A 24053-nucleotide genomic window follows, 5' to 3' on the forward strand; every position below is an offset into this window, starting at 1 on the left:
TCAACAGCTGCGGCAATTTTCCTGGCTTTGCCCTTCAGCATTTTTTTGTAGCATTAGCATGATGTCAAAGGTCAGAGTAGTTCAAAGGTCACGGTTTCAAAGGTTCGGTTCCGAGCTGGGGCACAGCAATTCCACCCTCGATCATGTAACTTCACCTGAATGGCTTCCCTCTGTGCAAGTCTCTGCTGATGACACCGTCTGCTAAATGATGAAACACGCTGTAATGTAGCGAGCTCGCCCGCCTCAGACACCTCCACTTCCAGGAATCATTTCTCCAGCTACACGCAAGTATTTGTTAAGCTAGGTGACTCGTCCTGTCACAGTAAATAAGTAATAATTTGTGATAGGTCCTGTTTCCCCCCCGTGCTGATTTAAGTGTACGGTACAGGAATAAACAGGAGATTTGATAGTGCGGTTGGCGTGGGAGAAGGCAGTGAGCTGTCATCGCACCCGAGTGCGTTCTCAGGTGATTGATGCCTTTTTGTCAGGCGCGGCCTGACATGCCAAAAATGCATCTGCCGTGCCACTTCAGACTGAAGAACGATCACTGACGCGTTACCCAACCAACAAGGAGAATGTCTCATGACATTTTACAGTGCGTGCTGCTTCTCAGTTTCACCAGGGTTTGATGCGTTCCCTTACAAACCTAGAATTTTAATTTCTTGCTTTTTTGGAAACGACGTCTGCTACGTTTCTTCTGAAGATGTCTGGTTTTCACGGCCGACGGGATCCCACTCCTACGCCGTGTCGGAGCTGAACCGAACGCTTGTGGATTGTGACTCGGACCGCTTGATCTTGTGTGTGTTTAGCGAGTGGCGGTGCAGTCGATTGATCCCGGGGCTGTTGGCAGGGTGGGTGCACGGCGATTGTTGCCAAGAGGAGCTGCTTGTTTGTAACTTTTAATTAGCTGAAGGTGAGGCTTCAGATGTCACTCAGAGCACATCCTCCTGGTGTTGGATGTGTGTGTATTATATACACTCACCGAGCACTTTATTAGGAACATTTTTACTTTATTACACCTACTTACATTACATTACACTTATTCATGGGATTATCTAATCAGCCAATTATGTGGCAACAGTGCAATGCAGAAAATCATGTAGCTACGGGTCAGGAGCTTCAGTTAATGTTCACATCAATCATCAGAATGTGTAAAAATGTGATCTAAGTGACTGACCGTGGAATGATTGTTGGTGGCAGACAGAGTGGTTTGAGTATCTCAGAAACTGCTGATCTCTTGGGATTTTCACACACACTAGTCTCTAGAGTTTGCAAAGAATGGTGCAAAAAACTAAAAGAAATCCAGTGAGCAGCAGTTCTGCAGACAGAAATGGCGTGTTAATGAGAGATGTCAGAGGAGAATGGCCAGACTGGTCAAAGCTGACAGGAAGGTGACAGTAACACAAATAACCACACATTACAACAGTGGTATGCAAAAGAGCATCTCTGAACACACAATACATCATAACTTGTAAGTGGAGAGGCTACAGCAGTAGAAGTATAAAAAATAAGTCTACCTAATAAAGTGCTTGGTGAGTGTATATGTTGTGTGTGTGTGTGTGTGTGTGTGTGTGTGTGTGTGTGTGTGTGTGTGTGTGTGTGCGCGCGCATATTTATTATATCATTAGTTACTGTAAACCGTACACTTGAATGAAAAGTGAGAAAACAACATTGCTGTATTTGAAGCTCAGTTTAATACCAAGCTCAGACATGACGGATGCCTTCCCCATCACCTCATCAGGTTCACTCGTCAGGTTATATATATATATACAGAGAAACTGTTGGGTGCAAGTCTGATTCATAGTCGGATGTGAAATAAGAAATAATTGAGTAAATTCTCCCGCAGTGGGGCCGGTGAACTTGCGGCTTGCGCGTGGGCATTATGTCCCAGCGTGGATTGGTTATTGTAGCGTAAAATGCTGAAAGACAGAGGGCACAGCCCAGTCTGCAGACTCCCCGCCGGTGTCTGGCGTCGTTCTGCGGCTGACAATGCGCCCTGATTTCAGTCTGCCGCCACCATCAACGCTCACGCCAGATCACTCAGAGGCGTGGCCATTGATGGACTTCCACCTCACCACGCATCATTATCACAGTCAAGTACCCCTCCACCTCTCGCTCTCTCTCTCCCCCACTCTTTCTCTCCCTCTCTCTCTCCCTCCCCACTCTCTTTCTCTCTCTCGCTCTCATTCACTCTCACTCATTCTCACTCACTCACTCTCTCTCACTCTCATTCACTCTCACTCTCTCTTACTCTCATTCACTCTCATTCACTCTCCAACTCTCACTCTCTCTCTCCAACTCTCTCTCTCACTCACTCACTCTCTCCCCCGTTCCCTGGTATTATGCCCGGAAGTTTACCATTGCTCCTCTTGCAAAGGAAACACAATTGCTCATATAAATGTTTATTAAGTCCAGTTATTGTAATAATACAAAATAGAAAAAGAGGAATATAATCAAATTAGAGGGCTAAAATGTAATGCAATTCTATAAGCCTTGTACACCCATTTAGCTCAGCTGTACTCTCCCGTTTCATTGTAAAGTCAACCCACATTTTCCCACACAAAGTTCTGCATGAATTAAATCCTTTATACTGTATGTATTAAATAGGTTACTTAAATTAAATTGTTCTCATAGAGGTGTGAATGAGCTATGACACCCTGCTGAAAATTCCAGCCGGGAATCTAAGCTGGTTTAATGTGCGTTTCTCCCACACTTGCTGGACAAAGCTGGTCAGAGCTGGTTAAGCTGATAGAGTAAGCTGGTGGTCTAACTGGTGGACAAGCTAACTACTGTATATGGCCTGGTCAGCTGGTGAACAGCTGGTCGACCAGCTAAAAGTGTCGAAAACAGGCTAGTTTAAGCTGTATTTTTAAACATATGTAGCCCTTTAACAATACAAGTCCTGTGCTCAGTAATACATATTTACTAAACATGTTTTCTCATCCCCATAAATACTCAGCTTCTATTTTTGTAACCCGAATGAATGATTTAAATGAATATGAATAATGTATGGTTATCTTCTGGCATCCTGGTGTGTGGTCATATGGCAGAGGGCTCGGTTCATTATATAATACCATTATTGTCGGAATACGCTGAGAAAGGTTAGGATGTTGGGAAGTCCTACATGAGCATTGTCAAGCTGTACTAAGACCTTTAGCTTGTGCAAAACCTTTCAGCGTACACACATCTAATAACTCAACCAAAGATTGGTGGAAAACAAATACCATGATTTTGTGTGTGATGAAGTGTTTGGAAGAGCTGAAGTCAGGAAGAGGAGTGGCCCTGAAATCTTACCAGGAGGTGTAGTGGCTCTGTTTAGACAGACAGACAGACAGACAGATCGATATACAGACTGACAGACAGAGGCACATGTTGGTGCTAAGGTCCGTGAGACTCCTATGGGCAGTACCACCGTGTACATAGTGATATACCTGCATTTCACAGAGGGACTGTTTGACGTCTCTCCCATTTTCATGCCATTGAACTTGTGAGGACAGTGTGTGTGTGTGTGTGTGTGTTTGAGAAAGAGGAAGACTGACAGAGGGAAAAAGAGACTTTGTCTTGAAGCCCACCTGCCATTATTAACAAGCGTATCAATGTCATAACCACCCATCCTACTACAGCTGATTCATCTGCCCGTATACGTGTCTAATGTGAATGCATTACCTTTGTATACATTCAGTTACGTACAGTAATGTACATTGTACCGGTGATATAGGATTACGTTCAATCATTTTGATTATAACAAAAAGTTATCAGTAATCCAAACTGATATATACGTATGTACTTTATGTCCTTAAATGATAATTGGAGTGTCTGGTTTCTGCTCATTTCTCCACTACAGGAAGAGCGCTGTAGAGGAGGAGAGTAAACCTGAGGAATCGGAGGTGAAGATGGCCGCATCAGAAATAAAGGCTGTCCCGAAAGAGGCCGTGCTAACAAACGCCAATGAGAGCAAGGCATGATGGGGCTGCGAACACCATGACCGCCACATCATCATCATCATCATCATCATCATCATCATCATCGTCTGCCCAAGCTCCTCCCACTGCAGGACAGAGACCACACCCAGCTTTTTCCACTCAACATGCACACAAAACGTATTTCTAAAAAAAATACAAAAAAAGTTCCTTCGTATAACGCGAGCTATCCGAACAAGGAACGAGTCCAGATTTGTTGAACAAAATTAGTCCTTATACACTTATACTATAGTTATTTTTTTCCCAAGTCATGTACTTTTAATGCATACTCGTTGGTGGAAAACTGGACATTTTCTTTTAGAAGGTTTGTTTGGTTGTTGGAAACCAAAACTGGGCCTAATATACATTTTCTTCGTAATAGTCTAGGTTACTTCTCTTCCAAAAATAAATAAAATTGTCATATTAGCCACAGGGAATGTATTTTTTAAAGCAGAAACCTATGCTTTCACATTGTGCACATAATACACTGCATTGCTAAGCCTGTTATATTTTGTTACAAAGGTTGTCTCATATATACCTGTTTAAAAGTTGAAAGAAGAGTACTAGAGTTATATCTTTTCCTAATTCGTTTTTGGTACGTTTATTTTGTTATGGTTATAGTCTGTGAAAGTAAATGTTTTATATTGATTTTTTTATTTCATTTTTACAGTCTAGAAGTAAAAATTAGAAAGGGTTTATTCATTTTTTTTTCCATTTTCAGGGGGGTTGCACAGTTGTATTCTGTGCCAGTTTATGTTTAAGAACACAGCTTGAATTAATGCGAACCTAAGAACAAAATGGTGGAAACAGTTGATGACAGAGAAATGCAAGTGGGGAGGGGGAATTCAGTAGGAAATGTCATAAGTGATTTTTATTTTATTTTTGCACATCTTAAGATCAGTCCACCATTTCTGTACCTTTTCATTCGCCCATCTCATTCGTGAGAGAAGATTTGGAAGGATGGCATTTGAATCCTACGCACATGGATGGATAGCATCCCTGCCATGTTTGCTGTAGATGAATCATAGGGGAGGGGTAGAAATGGTCACCTAATGCTACAGGCTGAGTCTGTACACCAAAATAGGCCTTTAAAACCTGCAGCTGAGGACGCTACGATCATTAACCACTTTTAAGCCATGGAAGATCAGTCCCCATTTATTCTAACTTGTTTACTCAAAGAGAATTTGAAACAAATAGGCCATGACTCAAGAATTCCTTGAGTCATCAGAAATGCTTTTTGTCAGCTAGCTTTTCCATCTGAAATACGTGGTTTCGGGGATGGCAGGATTTAAATTATGCACAAGGTTTCTTTTGTTTGTTTGCTTTTTTTACACTGTATAAAGAAATATGAACAACTGAATGACTTTATTTAAACCATAGTGCTCACGTGGGGTTGTAATCAAAATCTTGTTTTTGTTTTTTTGTACAGTTCCCTTACTAAAAAATGTTTGCTTTTCATTCCATTTACTGCAAGCTTGTGCATCGTGAATGCGTGATATCCTGGTGTGAATTAAAAAAAAATTAAAAAAGCTTTGACATAATAGTCGGGCAGGGGAACAGATTTGGATTAAATATCTACATAGTTTGTTCGTGAAACATTTAGCAAACGTTTTTTAAAATTCATTTAAGTATGAAGCAAAAAATAGACAATTAGTGAACCAGAAACTGAAAACTGCCTTGAAAACCCTCCTACCCTGGCATGCATTCCGTGTGCTTCAGCGTCCGACCAGGGCCAGCTGCAGATCTGTCTGTCCGCATCCAAGAACACATACTGTATAATAGAGGACGTCAGCGAGGGCGAGCAAACTGCAAAAAAAAAAAAAAGAAATAATAAAAAAAATATGAAGATATATATATGTACATATGCTATATGCCAGTCTTGTCATTACGCTAATTGTGAATTTCGCATATGTTAACGCTTTTTGGGAGGAAGGAGGTGGGAAATGGAGGTTATGCCATTCACATATTTAACACTAACACCGGCTCATCCTGTCTACCCATGTGTGATGTCACAAGTGTCCCTCTGAAACAGCAGGCGACGAAGGGGCGGGGCTTAAGGCGTCGCTGGTAATTGGTCGGTTTCAGGCCTTAATGAAAAGCCACGTTGTGTGAGGGAGTGAAGCTGGCAGGATTTGGGAGTTCCGCTTTCTACCAGTAGTGGGGGGGTCGACTCTGTGGAACAACGTTCCCGGACGGTTTGTGGCTCCAGTTGAACTACACCCGAGACGTAAGGAAGCTTAGATGTCCTATGCACCCCCTGTAAAAACCCACTGCTGTCTACAGGCAGGGTTTCCTGGGCCAACATCCATCTGTTTTAGTACATCACATCGACCGTGTAGCGGCCATCCAGTATCCAACACGCATTTGCAGAGATCCAAAAGTGCATTTTTAATTGGACAAGCATTCACTTTACGGAATCTTGGATTTACAGTAGATTGATACCAGGGGTGTCAAAGTGAAGGCATTTGTATTTAACGTTAAGATCTCCTCTCTGCTTTACTCTTACATGTAAAACATTTTAAGGGCCATCACGTTTTCATACATTAGACCACAGTTACTTGTGTTTTTTTGTGTGTTGTCTTTACACTATTTAGTTTTAAAAAGAGCACACGCTGTTCGAAAAATTATGCAAACAACATATCATATACATAGTTCACACTGTCCTTCACACAGAAGCTGAATATTTCAGCTGTCACTGTGAATGTTGACCCAGGTGATTTTATTTTCTTTTTTAGCTTTTTTGAAGTTATTCCGAGAAAGATTTTTTGTTTTATAAGAGTTAAAACATATTGCTGATAAACCTGAAATTTTCTGCCAACATTTCGTATGTCGAAATATTTGAATGTTTGTAGAAAAGGGAGGGGCTTGATATTTTCCTCAGTTTCCATTAATGTGGGACCAACCTTTATGATTTTGGAGAAGAAAACATAATAGTAAAAGTATGAAAATATGTCCATAAATGAGATATGAGAGGGTTAAAGCCTGTTGTGATTCAGCACTGAAACGATCAGCATTTAATTTCTCCAGTGTACAAAAGTTTGAGGGCTGTAGAGGCCTTGTATTTCACCCAGAAGCCTCCATCCTTTTTCCTACCCACAATCCCTTGTTTCCGAGACATCCTATTCTATACGACTTTTTACTATGTGAAACATTGGTACCACCACTTTCTTTCCATTGTCACTGGTGTAAATACTGATTACTAACCCAAGAATATTGACCTTCTGTCAAAAGTACCTGTGTTCAATAAAAAATAAAATAAAAAACAAAATAAAGTGTTAAAATGAAAAAAAGTTGTCAGATTTGTTTCCATAATGAAGCAAAGCATGCATTGTATAAACTGTTTCTTGTCATTCTTCTTCATCATAGCCCTCTGCTCCATAAGAGGGCTACAATCTCCATGGCTGCTTTAGAAAGCAGTACAGCAGTTTCACCACATGGTGGTGCTGGCGCACAAGAAGCTAATGATGCTGAATCTACTGACCTCGACTGTGTATAGTCAAGTTGGTCTTAGAGCAGTTCTGTTGTCTCCCAACAGGTGGCACTGCTGTACACTGCAAGATCAGTCACTTTACATTAACGATCATAGGCTGGGGGTTACTTGGCAAACTGCTGTCACGAAGTGATTTCATTTCAGTGAAAATTAATATTTGTTGCCATAAATATCTGTTGCATGCTACATCAGAAGTGCTTAGTTCAGGTTTCCCCGTCTGCCTGTCCCCAGTGTCATGACACCACAGTGTTCCACTTTGCAATGCCTGGTATTCTGATGTCATCTGCAAAAATGTAGTGCTTAGTTTTGGATACTATGCCAAATCTCGGATTACTGTGTTTTATGAGCCAACTTTCTACAGGACATTTTCATGAAATTATATTAATACATTGAATATGGCTTTGCCTTGCCATTGCCAAGTATATACAGTGGTTTCAGAAGCCAGCAGTAACAAAGATATCGCTCACTATCCTGTAAGGCATGTTTCTTAAACTATGATTCGGGGCCCACAAATAGGTCATGGAAGTGTATGAGGAAGTGAGTCTGTTGTCCGCTAGGCTACACTAGTATGTGCACTCGTCAAATACACATACTAGCATAGCATAGTGGACTACATGTTACCCAGTTTATATGAAAGCTTAACCCTTTTCATAACAGGACCCAAATTATAAATGATTTTTAATATCAGGACCCAACTTGGAAATTTCTTACTTTTCAAAGTTGGGTCCTGATATTAAAAAGCATTTGAAATTTGGGTCCTGCAGATACGTGCTCAAGGCCGTTGGCACCGAACCGTCCTGGCAGAAGAAAGGAACACTGTGTTTTGATCGACCAGCCTGACTGCTCAGACTGTTCTTTCTCAGTTCACAAGACCGCGCTGTGACTTTCCCAGGTTACATAAACCCACGCCCTATCAGGTTATCTATAATCGGACATGTCCTTAAGGCCCTGGTGCAGGTTCCAGCTGTAGGACGTGTTTATTTGAAATGGCTGTTGGACCCCTTGACCAGGTGGGTATCACCTCTGTCTGGAGTTGTTGAGGCCTGGCAGTACGGTCAGAGTGACCTGTGTCCAGACAGCTATCCCAAAAACGCCTCCGTATTTGGCATAGTTAAGCCCTGTAACCATGGTCAGAGTGACCCAGGACCAGGTGGCTTTGGAAAGGCATCTGTCCTTTCTCGTATGCTCACTGCGTTCAACCCTCTGAGAGGACCGGGATGGTCAAACCACACACTGCCGTTCTTGGAAGCCATTCTTTTTCCAAAATATACTGTATGTTATCCCACTTTCAATACTTATGATAGAATATACAGGGCTACTACTCTGATTTTCCAGAGCACCCTATATTTACAGAAAATACAGTCTCCAAATAAAATTACGTAATGCAAGTTTGTGTGACTTTCCAAGTGCAAACAATGAATTTCATTTTAAAAAGACTTTATAAAGGCCTAAGATCTTAATGGTGGCTAATTAAGACCAATAAAAACGTGACTTAATGAAAGAAGCCATTCTCATGTAAACGGTCCATTAAGTTGCTGAAAGATGTGGATCCTACTCAAATCATAGAAAGAAAAGTTTTGGAAATGTCTGTCTTGGTGGCTCTTCTGCACAGCAGAAGTTTGATTTGATTCATAGTGAATCTGCTGCAATAGCAGAACAAACACACTGCATTTGAGTTATTAAAGAATGCAAGAAAGAACATGAATATCCATGACAAGAACACACAGGCACAAGAACCATTCTGTCCATCTTGGCCTGTCATTGTATTTACATCCTGCACTATATTAAGCTCTTCACCGAAAAAGGCTTCTGGCTCCGGGTCTAGTCATAATAATACTGTGTACTGTGTATTGCAGCCATTTACTGCATCCTAATTGGTTAAATGAATGTACTTCTCGTTCTCAAAGTCACAGACAGGTACTCCGAGGCCAGAACTCCCTCTCCCTAGATGTAACTCACTACAGTACAATGCAATATAATGTAAATATTTCGTATCCCCCACTTGTCTAATCCCCATTTTGAATGCATGGTCATGACTGAATGCCTGCCAGCCGGCCACTTATTTCACTCTGTGGGTGAACAGCTGAGCTGTGCACCTGTTACTGGTTACCTTGACGGCCCAGAAGGGCCGCTATTGTGTGACGCTATTGTGTAAATACTCTACTGATTGGATTCAATCCAGACCGCGGTATGCTTCATTTTACGAGGGTGCAACCTTCAGATGAAATCCCCCACTGAGAAAAACAGCGCTGGGTTTTACTACATTATAGGCTGGAGGCAGTTAGCAGTAATTACTGCTGTCTTTTTTTCTGCTTTTGAACAATGACAGTATAACCTTTCTAAATGAATTTTAAAAATCAATTTCCCCATTCTATAATGTTAATTATGTTATTTGGTGGCACGCTGAGCCGTTTTAAGTGTAATGTGTCTATCCGCTATGATGAAAATTGTGATTTTATTGAACTAATTATCATCCACTCTCGAGGTAACAACAGGTGTGCCAGAGACCGTACACGGTTTCAAGTGTAATTGTGTCCAAGATCGCATTCACTGAGTGCCGCATACATTTAGAGAAAACGCCACTGAACCCACAATGCATCAGTGACAGTGCAGAACTTGAGAAGATCATATTCATTTTATAGCCCCATTATACTTACACTAAATAAAACTGCTCAATAAGGTGTCAAGAAATAAATTCTTCATCCATCAAAAGCATTCTTGATATGTCACTTTTTGTGCTATAGAAATGAGAAAAAGATCGAAAGTGGCATTTGTGGAAGCATGACCTTGTTACATTACAGAGGCAATATTCGAGAAAATAAAAAGCGAGAGGTTTTTTGTATTTTTTTTTTCATTTGAGTGCCTCTTTCTTTTTCCTTCGCTCACAGCTCAGAATCACAGCAGTTGAACAGCATTGACATCAGGATAGCATTGTGGATATAGAGAAAGCGGTAGCCTTCATCTCATTAGTAAGGATATCAGCTCACTTCAGTGTGCAGGAAAGACGTCAGCATTCATACTCTACCAGCCCACACAATTTGTGGCATCTCCATAATCATCCAATGACGCAGGTCTGGACCCTGGATTTGGTGATCTGAAAGGTTGGATTGCCACACGTCCAGCTCAGGAAGGGTGAAGCACAGCATTCGTAAGCCACTTTGTGGCTAAGGTAGCCTAGTGGTTTTATGAATTTTCCCCTTTTTTTGTCCAGTTTACAATGCCACTGTAGGTCCAGCAGGCAAGCACTGGCCACCCGATTGGAGAGCATTGAGATTCGGTCATTTCAGCCAACTGCATTCCTCCCTCCCTGGGCAATGCTACAGCCTACAGCAGGTTATACCATACTCCGTGGAGCTATCAGGTACAGTCCACACACACTGGTACAGTCCAAAGACACCGGTACAGTCCACAGACGATGGTACAGTCCACAGGCACTGGTACAGTCTATGGACACTGGTAGAGTCCACAGACGATGGTACATTCAACAGACACTGGTACAGTCCACAGATAGCACTCACTTTGAATACTTCTCCTTTTCTTCTTGCTCTTCAAAACTCTTGTAAACATGAGTAGTCTAAATGGATGCCTTTTTGCTAAATGTTCTTGCTCACTCACACAGGGAGCTAATTAGGCCAGCAAACATCCATGCAACGCTATAAATCATTGTTGAAATATACTGTCCTTTTTGATTATAATCCTATTTGGTTATATCTGGAGCTCTGTTTCCGGAAGCTCTTGGACGGGGTAAAAACAAAGTGTAACACCCTACTCAACATGTCAGCGGTATGTTGAGTCTGCCCAATGTTATCCCAGTTTGCCCTCTTGCCCTGGGAGTCCTGCATAATTAACAGTTTTTGACATGTTAGCTAGAATGCTATCTGGAGGAGAGGCGTATCTCTCGCTGACAACATCTCGTAACCTGTGGGTGCCTGGCATGTCACCAGGGGATATTATGTCACAGTAACTAGAGAAACCCAGGCCAGTGTAAACAGGTCCTACCCCTGCTGGCACAGGGCCAGAGGTATCCTGCCACTGTTGACGTGTGGTCACAGTCAACCCTTTCCTCTTAATCATTGCACTACTATGAGAACCTTTCAAAAGCAGCTACTTTCTCTACTTTCTTACTTACCCTGCTGAAAAAAACAGCTCAAGCTGGGTTGTGAAACAGCTGGTAGATGGTTGGACAGTTCAGACATGGTTTGACCAGCACATGACTTGAAACAGCTGTTAGCTGGTAATTGCAAGATGGTCATAGCTGGATTTTAAACCAGGCTACTTGCTTACTTAATTACTTTCTAGTACCGTACGTACTTTCAGTTGTGTTCAAATAAATAGCAGCGTGATAAAAAAAAGAATAAAAGTGCAAATATTTTTTAATAGCTTTTGCTTCAATATTTCAAATGTAGTAGAAACATTACACATTCAATTACAAATCAAAGCATTAGCAAATATTATCAAGTCTGTGTTATTATTTTACAGGAAGCCAAGAAAAGGAATATTAATCTGTTAAAGAGAATGGCAGTGTCGACATTTTTCGCTTCAAACTCTCTTCAACTGAATACATTTTAAACGATTTAACTTCACTTTAAATTACTGAAATAATATTTAGTTGCATAACCATTGTTTTTGATAACTGGATGAACAAACTACATTCCACAGTTACTGTGAATTTTTAGGTTTTGCTTCAGAAACTGCATTTTTAATGTCACCCCACAGGTTTTGAATGGGGTTGAGGTCAGGTGATTGAGCTGGCCATTCCATTACCTCAATCCTTTTTGTCTGGAACCGAGATGTTGCTCGCTTACTCATGTGCTTTTGCAGTCGTTGTCTTGTTGAAACACGCATTTCAGGGGCAATTCCTCTCCGGCAACATAATCTCTTCAAGTATTCTGATGTATTCAAACTGATCCATGATCCCTGGTATACGAACCAAACACTGTAGTATGAAAAACATCCCCATACCATGATTTTGCACCACCATGCTTCACTGTCTTCACAGTGTACTGTGGCTTGAATTCATTCCCCGGGGGTTGTCTGACGTACTGTCGACAACCACTAGACCCAAAAAGAACTATTTTACTCTCAGAATGTTATGGAATTTCTCTTTGGGCCAGTCAATGTGATCCTTGTCAAATTTTTATCGATTCTGCCCATGCCCTTTTTTCAACAATGGTGCTTTACGGGGGTTTCTTGCTGATAGCTTAGCTTCAATCAAAATCTTCTGACTGTAACAGCACTTACAGGTAATTGTAGATCATCTTTGATCTTTCTGGAGCTGATGAATGGCTGAATCTTTGCCATTCTGACTATTCTCCGATCCGTTTTAACAGTAGTTGTTTGTTTTCTTCTGCTTGTTTCGGGTTTTTGTTGCCATTTTAAAGCATATGAGATCATTTTAGCTGAGCATCCTATAATTTGCTGCACTTCTTTATACGTTTTCCCCTCTCCGATCAACTTTTTAATCAAATGACGTTGGTCCTCCGAACAATGTTTAGAACGGCCTATTTTACTTAGCAATTCAGAAGGAAATATATTTTATAACAATGTGTGAAACATTTGCTTAATAAAGGACAATTATTGACACCTGTTTTTTCACAGAATTAATGAATTCTCTAATTAAATTCCACACTATTCCACGCTATTATTTTGAACACGCCCCTTTCAATGAATGAGTCAATTACTCAGAACAAGCAACGTGCATGTCATGACAGTTGGGTCTGTTGTTTTTTCTATTCCACTACTACATCTACAAGTATTTGCCATGCTGAAATATCACTACTACTAATGACAGTGTTTCATCAGGTTGCTGATATTGTACTTCTATTTTCTTGAACACAACTGTACTTACATTTCCTCATTGTCGAATGGCACTGTTAGACCTGAAATTTGTGTAAGATTTCACAAGATTTCACAAGCACCGGAGTGGTTTGTTCTTTTTTCCCCACAACTGCACATTAATCAAATTACTGCATTAACAGAATGCAAGTCAGACTCACAATGCGTGACCACAAACGTGCCATCTCAACATATTGCTGTAATCCCTTCTCGGTTACCTCTTGTGTTTCACCCACACGTTACTGTGCAGGAACAGGGAATCGCCGCACTAAGCAGTGTTAAATGTGATTACTCATGCTGCTGATCATCAGGGTCTTTGTTTTTAACCGCACTGAAGAACCCTGCCTCCCGGTCGGCCCAGAACAATGAGCACTTCAAGCTGGGGAAACATGAAAAGAAAGTTTATGAAATTTGGTGTGAATAGAGCCACAGGGAGCAAGCTCACAGAGGTTTACTATTCATAATGAACCGCCACCCCAGTCTGCCCACAAGCCCTGCAGTGCTCTCGGAAAACCTTTACAGCTGTGGGACCGAAACTTTGTTTGGTTGTGGTGAGGGGGAGGGGGGCACAGCAGGCAGGTGGTAATGTTATAGACAGCGGGAAAAAATGTTTGTCAAAGCTTGTGAGAACGATTAACAGACTACTGTGGGACTTGGGTTGGTAGTTGAATGAAGACGCGCATTTGGATGTCATCATCAGATGCAAATGTACAAATTTTTCTCTCTTACTTACAAATGCTCTTTTCTATTTTGTTCCGCCTGCAAATTATGCAACCTTATATCCTCAATTTGCTACAGTTTGTGAATTTGCAACATGATAATACAAACCACTGATGTACACTACTGCAAACTGTAGGATTGCTACATTGCACATCCTAAAGTGCGATGCTATGTCAAAATGTTGCACCCCCAAACTTTGGGACTGTGCCATCAGTTGAAAAGGTTAATGGCACCTGCGGAAAAAGTCAGTCTGGAGCCCTGTAAGGCTGTACGGTCACTGTGACCTCCCAGTTAGCATTGGCTAATGGCGTACTGGGGAAGAGGCTCAGGCCAGGACTACAAGTCCAGGCCTGTGCTCATGGAGTCTGGGGACAAGGCTCAGGACTGGAACTACAAGGCCGGGCCAGTACTCAAGGAGTCTGGGGACGGTTGTGCTTCCTCTGCTGAGGACGAAATGAGACGGAAGCTCACCATGGTAACGGAGAGTGCGTTCCCTCCGCACCTGCTGTGCCGTGTCATCACTGGGGAAAAGGATTCCCCATGAAGCCGGGCTGCGAGGGGGACTCGCAGCACAATGCAGACGCGGGGGCGTGCTGCTTTCCACAGGGGCAGCCTGACTCTCAGTATAGGTTCCCTTAACATTCCCCAAATGTCAATGCTTTCAGTTTGGTTATTCAAGCTAAATTGTTGATGGTCAGTCATATTAATGTATGTCCAGGAAGTAACATGTTCAACAAATCTGGCATTACAGTTTCATGAATATTTTTTATTGTTGACATACAGCCTTTGTTGTGTATTTCATTACCTAAATGTAACCACCTGGGAATGTTCCTGGACCGTATACAACATGTATGGAACACTTCTTTCTGGTACTGGTGTGGTAGCAGTGCCTGATATCTTTTAGGACAACCCTACCCCAAAGCCAATGAATTGTAAATGCTGCGCAAAAGCCATGAAATAACTACCCTTTTATTTGTTAAAACCTACAAAATATGAATGTGGCAGGAGGATCGGTTGTGGGGCACAGTTGGTTTCTTTCCACCAGGGTAGGGTGGGTAAGTTCTCCAGGTTGCTGCTACATTAGGTTCGATCAGTCATGCAACAAGGCTCCATAGGCCATAAGTGGGAGATATTTGGGATAAACTTATCTCAGCAAATATTTTTGTCTTATATTTAGACTTAAAATCGTATTACTGTTCCTTTTTAGAATATTGTCAATGAGGTGAGGCAGTTTGACTCATGACAAGATTTGCCAATGGTGTATGAAAATTTCACTTGTCAAGCAAAAAGTTACTTAAAACAAGCAAATATTTTCTACTTAATATGACTTTACGTCTCATGACTAGACTGAAACACTTGTTCAGACACTTTTTTGCAGTGTGGTGACAACAGACGTCACTCAAGAGAAACACAGTAAAAATGTGATTAAAGAATGCATGAGAAGTACACACTAATTTCTAGTTTATACAGCATCACAAATATTTAAAAAGTTTTGTCAACCATAAATCCAATACAGCTAATAACTCAATAATACTCATAATGGTATTAAACCATGAACAGCTTGGTTTTCAGAACAGAGATTCAGTTATTTTCTCATATCCACCTCACATTTCCATTCCATTTTTATGTTTGCTGATTCGTGTTTCACATATAATATTTATTTATCCAAATGTCATATGTATGGCCTTCCTGAGTGTTACCGATGTGCATTTTTTTTCCAAATAAAGAAACCGAGAGTCACTGTACACCCAGCTCTTGTGAAATAATAAGCAATGTGTTTATTTCCTCGGGATGCCAGCTCTAGCTAGGTGGCCAGATACGGATAGGCCTGTAGAGTCCCATTTAATCTGATCCGCTGTCTGGCATGCGTAGACGACAGCGGGGTAAGTGCACCAGCGGGCGCGCTCGGAATGCTCGTCTCCAGTGGCTACGGGCGCCGCGCCACCGAGGGCGTCTCCGTGACAGGGACCCCGGGGCTGACGGGAAGAGTGCCGCCTGCTCCCCTGGATCCGTATGTCATTAATACCGTTTACCTGGAGGTGACTATTAAGACGTCAAACAGCCCTACGGAACAGAGGCTTCGCCCCAGCTCCGCGCTTTTGTTTCGCTTTCACGCCGCTATCGGTTTGCATTTAAAGAACTCATTCCGCGCCTTCTGTCGGCATGTTGCCTTTTTTAAACGTGGCCTTTCGAGGAAGCCCTTTCGGGAATTCTGAACGGATGAGATCGTACTGATTCCCATGTGAATCGTCGGTGGAAATTTATGGTAATCTCATATGACTGAAAATCATATGGGGCCATCTATGTCTAAATGCCATCACCAATGCTTCACTTATCGCCAACGGTGCACCTTATAATTATATTTTAACATCTGATTTAAAATCACCCACTGCCATTCAGTGTTATCAGACCATTTGAATGCATTATATGGTCCCCCGAGGCTACACACGGGCTAATAATTGTTCTTGCCAGCACAAGCACATGATATAAATTATGATAAACTATTTCAGTAGAGGTCTCTCAGAGAAGGTTTAAGAGGAATGAGCCTACAGTATATGCAGTGTGTACTGTATATTGTGGAGGTTGGGGAAGGGCTGGTTCATGTATCGTAATGTTAGTTGTGCAGTTTCCATTTGGAACACCTTTCCAACACATTCATTATAGTTGAATCCCAGACATTTTTACCTTTGGGTGTCTATAATAGCCGCTCTGTGGATGCACCCCCTCTAGTGGTTAACAGAAACATGTTGAATGCATAAATGGTAACAGGATTTGGACTCCTCTATTCAGAACACACCTGGCTACACTGTAGTGGCTGTTTATTACTGCTAGAATATAGAGGCACATTTGAATCATATTTTAATCATGAATGTATTATAATATAGTGGGTCTATAAGGCATGCAGCTATTTAAAACAATTTAACTATGTAATCATTTAAATTATTATAATACAACAAATGATATGACCACCATACATGGTTAATTTCCTCATGAAGTCTAAAATATGTTGTTCATGAATCTGAAAAGATAAAAATTATTTCAATGGTAAAGCCAGTTTTAACCCCAAAGTCCATGGACCCCAGTTTGGGAGGGTGTGTTTTCAGTGAATGCAGAATCAGATACACTGGGCAATTTAAAAGGCATCTAAAATCAACTAGCTGATATGGTACAGTTACCTTCAACCTTGGGAGATGATTGTTTTTATTTCTTTTTTCCCATATTTATCCAGAAGAGAGCCATGCTGTTTTCTAGAAAACAGCATACATATATACATATACACAAGTCCACCCAAGACAACCATAAAATGATGAGGCAGTTAGAAAAGTGACGTTTAAAGATATCCTTGAGTCTCTCAGTGTTTCAACATTTACTTCTCCATGCACTTAATATGACATGCACACCACAGTTGCAGAACTATGAAAAATATTGATGGAAACAGTTCTATTTTGAGGAAGTGAAAACTGCAATCATTCAAAAGTATAAAAGAGCACCGTGTCATGTGTGTATGACAAACGTTCAGATGAAAAGTAGAATGATGACATGAAAGGGACCTTTTCCCTCCGGCTGAACACACAATGTGCAAAAGACATTGTAACACTTCCTGTGTGGAAAGATAACTGATACGCTTCCTGTGTGTGTGTGTGTGTGTGTGTGTGTGTGTGTGTGTGTGTGTGTGTTTGAGAGTGTCTCTATGTAGGTATGTGTATGTGAGACGCTGAAAGAAAAAGATTTTTAAAAGCAGGTGCAGTGTGTGTGGTTTATGCCTTCATATGACAATATGGATGTAACAAAGGGTGAACATGTAGAATACAAAATGTGCACGTAATAAGGAACTCTCAGAAAAAAATGAGTGAAAGGACAATGCTCCTCGAAAGTGCAGAAGCAGTATTTTGAGCAGCGTGGAATTCACCCCACAGGGTGAAAGGTCATGCGTTTCCCCCAATTTGTAATGCCCAACTGTTCTTCTTTCAGCCTAGGCCAACTGTAGCAAATGTCTTCAACATTCTGCCTTCTTTTGCTTATTTTCACTCTGCAATTTCATCTGCACATTCATTTTATCAGAAGAGTACGCTGTATGCACGTTTGCAAGTACCCAGTTGAAAAGATGAGTTCAATTTGTGCACTGAGATGAGAAAAAATCTCCCCAACTGAAACCATACCTCCCTGTCCGACGTCAAAGCCAACTATACACTGCCCTGCTGACCAGACTGTTGGCAGTTAAGATTCAGAACCACATCAGTAGAGTATATCACAACACTCCAACCCAATAAGCCACTACGCCACTATAAGTGTGTATCTTACACACAATGCTTTAACTGGGAATGCAGTGATTTGCATACTGCAAAGTGTTGAGCTACAGAGTGACTGTCTTTGAATCGTGTTGTTCACCAGTTGTGTGAAACCAAGGGATTCCTGGAGGGTCCGTTTGAAGGGACGCATTTGTTCCAATAATTATTAAATTGTCATGAGTCAGATTAGTCAGTCATCTCTACACGTTTTCATTTCCGTGCAGCACAGAGAAGCCTGAGCCTGAAGTTGGGTGGTGGCCATGTTCCTCATCACCTTTCCTTGCAATTTGCAATGACCACAATCTAGTGAAGGTGAAGACTATAATGATGTGCTACAAGGCACAAAGCTGTGACCTCATCTGCTCCACAGCCAACTTTATTGGCAACGTACAAACCTTACTGGTAACAACCGCCATCTCTACCCTTCCATTTCTGAAGATGGCCATCTTCATCATTATCTCTGGTCTGGGAAAATGTGGGTTCGTTATGTGGCGAAATAGGACCATTCCTGCTTGCAGTGAGAGCAAGACAGTTGGGTTTGTTGGTTGAGAGAGGAGCCAGCAGCTTAACCTAGGCCGTATATGTAGATTTCCCACCTGCATAGTATTTCTACACTCTGACATATCTGCCATATCTGTCACTGGATGTTGAGGCCCTTTGAAATAGTGCTTTCACCAGCTGAACGATCTTGGGCGAGTGACCCCATTGAAGCAGGGCCTGTTTGAAAGTCTTTGAGGGAGGCCTTCAGAGGGTCTTTGAAGAGCTTCTTCTGACCACATTTGTGTTGTGTTACTCCAGTCTGTAGCTCACTATAGAAAATGTAGACAGACATAGCCTGTCCATGAAAGTGGCATTTCCCTTTGCATTCTGTTGAAGTATAGCATGTTTGAGCACTCAAGAAATTTTCAGGAGCTGGCGAAGACAGTTGAGATGGACTTTCTTTCTTTTTCACTTTTTTTGACTTACTTTTCATGCCTCTGGTAGACAGCCCATGTTTCACTAGCATACAGAAAGATAGTGAGGTCAGTGACTAGGTAGACTTTTATCTTGGTTTCAATGCTCACTCGCTTCCATTTCCAAACTATGGGACAAAGTCTTCCGAAAAATATACTTGGATTACCAAGCCTGGCATCAAAGTCATCATCAACATTTGCACAGTGGGATAGAGTGCTGCCCAAGTAGGTGAATCTGTCCTACCTCTAGCTTCTGCCTGTGGGCTGGGATTGTTTAGTCTTGGCAAGGCTTTCCTGGAGCAGGCAGGAACATAAGCTTAGTGTTCTTTGTACTGATGGTGCGTACAAAGTTGTTGCAGGATGCAGAGACAGGTCAATGCTGGATCGCACGTCTACCTTGTTCCCAGCAATCAGCGTACTGACGTCGGCGAAGTCACGTGATCGCTCAGCTCGGACGGACTTTGGTCCTGGCCACAAACTGCCGCAGGCTGAAGAACCTGCCATCTATTCTCTGCCAGATGTCTATGCCTGGGTCACTACCCCTGAAAGCATCAGAGAACATAGCAGTGAACATGATGCTGAATAGAGTAGTGCCAGAACACTCCCTGCTTTACATTGTTTGTTACAGGGAAGGGGCAGATGGTTCACTGTCCTCAAGCACATTGCACATGGTCTGCATACCATTGTGGAACTGGCACAGGATCTGGATGTTCTTGTCCTTTACTGACAGGCAGTGTTAAATACTTTGATTGGGTAAGCAGGCATGCAGAGACACATTAAGCTCCAGTGTATATCATTCTAGCGCTGAAGCAATATGATCAGCCATTTTTATGTTATGGAACCACATGGAGGTGTCCTCTATTTTTATTTTTTTTACAAATGTAGTGTTATCCAAATTATCTCTGACTTTATATTTGTAAGCCCACCTCATCCCTGCAAGGCCCTTGTCATTTCCGGAGATGTGGTGCAGATGAGATTCACACTCCCAACTGAGCAGAGAAATTACTATTGTGCCATAAATTACAAACATACATGGCTACTACCATTCAGAGCTTCAGTTAAGATTTGACACCATTGTCCTGTCAAACATAATGTTGAAAAGTTGAAAAACACAGAAACACACACAAACACATTGCGCAGACTTTTAATTAAAATCAGTCACATTAGAGGTCACTTAAATGGATAAAGATATGTTTTATATTGTTCATCTATCAACTTTTACACACTGTCTTCAATTGTTTCCACTGGCCTATAATGTTGGACATAATATTTGATCAGAGAATTGTAATTATGTGTGTGACATTGTATTTTAAAGGTCTTTGAAAAGATTGTAAGGAAGTATTGTAAATTACTTTAAATAATTCAAATCAAATTAATTTGTTTCCTAAGAAAATATTTGTAAAAATATTTCACACAAAAAGTATTTGTTTGGATCAGTGTAATTGGAAAAAAAAATTGCAAGTCCAAAACTTAAAATAAACAATTCTGCCTACTTATCATCATAATCATCATCGTCATCATTATCATCATCATCATCGCATAACTTTATATAGTAACAACTTTAACGATACTACTGCTGCTGCTGCTGCTGCTGATGATGATGATGGTGATTATTTGTAGTACCTAGTAGTCGTAGTATTAGCACTAGGCTACTAATACTACTGCTGTCTAATGATATTGCTGATGATAATGGTGTTGATGTCATTTTATTTATTTTTTCTCAGCTTCACTCGTGGTTCACCGGTACCTCCTAATTAATCTTCACACTGGAGAAACTGCTTTATTCAGTCGAGCCGGCAGTAAATATGGCACCCCCTAGGTGTCTCACTTTCGCAGTGTTTGCTTGGAGCTAAAGAAAGAAAACGAGTGAGTCAATGTCTTGACGTCACCGCTGTGTTGATTTGCTAACCCGAAAGCAAAGAGGAGCCAGTGCGTGCGGAGCGGGCACTGTGAACTGCGTTACTATGCTGCTGCCTCAATGCAACACATTCGGAAATAAAACGTGCTACCTAGGTAAGTACTGATAACTCAGGAGCGCAGTTTAGAAACCGATATAACAGACCCACAACTCTGCATGTGTAGTTATCTTTGCACATTACAAATGCTCAATAACAATCTTCGTATTTTTACATCTTTTTTTCCCCAAAAGAAGCACTCGTTTCATCTAACTAGCCCACATTGCTCTTAAAGTGAGGTATTTTTCCAGTTAAAAGCAATTTTGTTTATTTTATATAAACGTTTTATAGTCAACACAAACACCTCAAATAGTTGCTCATTGTAATGTGCTGAAGTTAGTTTTTATAATTTTTAAAGTATGGTATATGCAGTTAAAAAGATGTAAAGTTGACGTAACAGACTGGTTTAGTATTCAGGAGATCACAACAGGGGGAACGTGAGGTCTGGTCGTATTCTACAGTTCATTACACCCCAGACAGTGTGACATGTTACCACTCTGATTAACGGATGCTTTCTACAATAAAGCTTCTGTATGTTTACAGGATTTAAATTATAGGTGTGCTGTAACAATATTTTAGATTGCTCTTGAGGGGGTGGGGGAGAAGTTTAAAAGTGAAGATAAAGGCTTCGCGCTCGATACGCTTGTGAAGTGGTGAGGTGTAATTGAATATAGCCGGTGAATATTAGCAAACTTGAATCTACCAGAAGACCTGTTGGAATGAAATTACACATTGGAACACGGGCGTATTGGATTCCTTAACGAAGGTTAGCAAATCGTTTGTTTTGAATCCACCCATTTTCTCCGATACACAAGGTGCTTTCTAAATTGCAAGGCAGATTATTCAGATGTTGTAGGCTACAGTTGGCTGGGATAGATTTGCGCGGTGTATTGATAGGCGGATTGACCAGGTAGTCTTTACAAAATTGCAAGAATTAAAATGTCGAATTATAAAGATCTCAAACTACTGGAATTTGTCAACAGTGGCCTGCCTTTATCAGTATTCTGTAAAGGCACATGTTGAAATGACGTTTCAATAAGATGGTGTTCACATGTATCATTTTTGGTGAATTGTAGCCCGTTCTTCTTCTTCGTGTTAGTGATGTCAGAAAGTGAACATTTAAGTCAGTTTAACAGTGAATTTAGAAATCGTTTTCAGTTCAGCATTTTGAGATGTAGGCTATGTTGGAAGCGCTTGTTCGACGATGTCAGTCAATACTGAGAGCAGAGGGGAACGGGTAATTAGATAGGTTTTCTGTAATTGGCTTGTTCTGTAGCAGACGTATTTGCTACAGTTGGTATGTTGAATAATATAGCACATGTAGAAACGCAAGACGCTGTTTTAAATATCAAAAGTTACTTACACATCGTTTACAAGCACGACCCTTTGTGATCTCTCTCGGGCTTGCTAAGTGTTTAGCGCGTCTCCCGGACATTAATTGCTGTATGCGTGGTTGTATATTGATTAATTAGCATAGCCCAAATGTGCAAGTTACTGTTATTTCGTGGTAACATTATTCGTGGAATGTACATTGGCTATGTCACTTGGGAATATTGTAGCTACATGTAAAGATGCTTATTTTAATCACCTGCCGCATCTCTCACTTTGCCCGCACGCAATCATGCACAGCGCTCTCTTGCCTGTACTGATGTTCGATATTAAATGCTTTAAGTTCGCTTATATCTGTGGAGACCCCTGACTGACAAAGGGATCTATGCACAGATTTAAACATTAATTAATGTTGATGTAATTTCCCCTGACAGCCTTACTGTAGCCAGGCGTGTACAGTAAGATATGTTTCTTTGATTTCCTTTTTGGGTTCTTGTTTGCATTTTGTGGCAAAACTACTGCTACGTTGGTCATTAATTTACCATGAAAAAACCTGACAAATGGTACAAGCACAAAGTAAATAGGAACTGGTTTTCTGTGCTGTTTACTCTATTGCGCGAAGGACATTATGTTGTCCTTGCCTTTGTCAATTGAAAAACAAAAAAGCTTCGTGAATGTTATACTTGTTGAGCTAATTTGTTTCTTTAAGTCAGAGCTGCAAACGAAATATTTTCATGCATGCTCTTTGCCTGTCAGCTAGTCAGAATAATTGTACTATTAAAATATCCAGAAGTTGATTTTGAATCCAAGTGCTTCATCTTCATAACCATCTTCCACTGCACATCCCTATATTTCATAGCCTCCTGTGAAAGTTTCTGTTTTCTGAAAGTGTTTTACCTCCTAGTGATGATCCAATACTCATACACTATTTTACATTGTATTAATACATAAATAAATAAATACATGTTTTTCAACTGCATTTCAACCTTTTTAGAGTGCTTTACGTGGCTGGTTGACCATTCTGGAAGTCACCAAATAACCAGTTAGTTATTTAAATCTTATAAATACTGCATCGGTGATATATAATAGTGGATTTTACTTTTTAACTTTTTTTTTTAAACGTTTTCCCAACGTTTTGCATATGTTCCGCATTTCCACCTGAAGTGCAATGGATGCCAGTAATCATAAAATGAGTTCTCAATAAGTTTCTCAATTAACGTGATGGCGCGATTATAGCCATGAACTGGTGCGTGTCTTACGACTTGAAGCTGTACTTAAAATGACTGTTGATTGAGGTGATGAAACAGAAGGCAATGGCAGAAGTACCTTCACTACCCTGGCGAATGTAACATTTTCCTGTGTCTTCGAACATCTCTCCCATATAGCCATCTTCATAGAATGTAATTTTTCTGCCTTAAATTTGTGCCTTTTTATGTGAAGGGTACTCAACACATGTGCTGCTTGGTGGATCATTATGTTAAGGCATGGTGTGTCATGCATGGCTGAGCCCCAAGGTCTCAGAT

The 24053-nt window shown here is 41.0% G+C and overlaps 2 protein-coding genes across 4 annotated transcripts in view; both read left to right on the top strand.

The window, feature by feature from the left end:
* Positions 1-7249, top strand: part of LOC133107675 (neural cell adhesion molecule 1-like) — a 209556-nt gene extending 202307 nt beyond the window's left edge. For both annotated transcript variants that reach the window (XM_061216738.1, XM_061216739.1), the window contains one exon: positions 3845-7249. In XM_061216738.1, coding sequence (XP_061072722.1) covers positions 3845-3965 — 121 coding nt within the window. In that variant the 3' untranslated portion in view covers positions 3966-7249. The remainder of the gene's footprint in view (positions 1-3844) is intronic.
* A 13917-nt stretch (positions 7250-21166) lies between these two features.
* Positions 21167-24053, top strand: part of LOC133107931 (zinc finger and BTB domain-containing protein 16-A-like) — a 108667-nt gene continuing 105780 nt past the window's right edge. The window contains exon 1 of one of the 2 annotated variants that reach the window (XM_061217240.1): positions 21167-21259. The gene's annotated coding sequence lies outside the window, so the exon portion shown is untranslated. Of the gene's footprint in view, positions 21260-21779; positions 21968-24053 lie in introns of those variants that run through there. The other variant, XM_061217239.1, reaches the window with a different exon arrangement.

The sequence above is a fragment of the Conger conger genome, chromosome 13 (assembly GCF_963514075.1).
Source record: "Conger conger chromosome 13, fConCon1.1, whole genome shotgun sequence".
Lineage (NCBI taxonomy): Eukaryota > Metazoa > Chordata > Actinopteri > Anguilliformes > Congridae > Conger > Conger conger.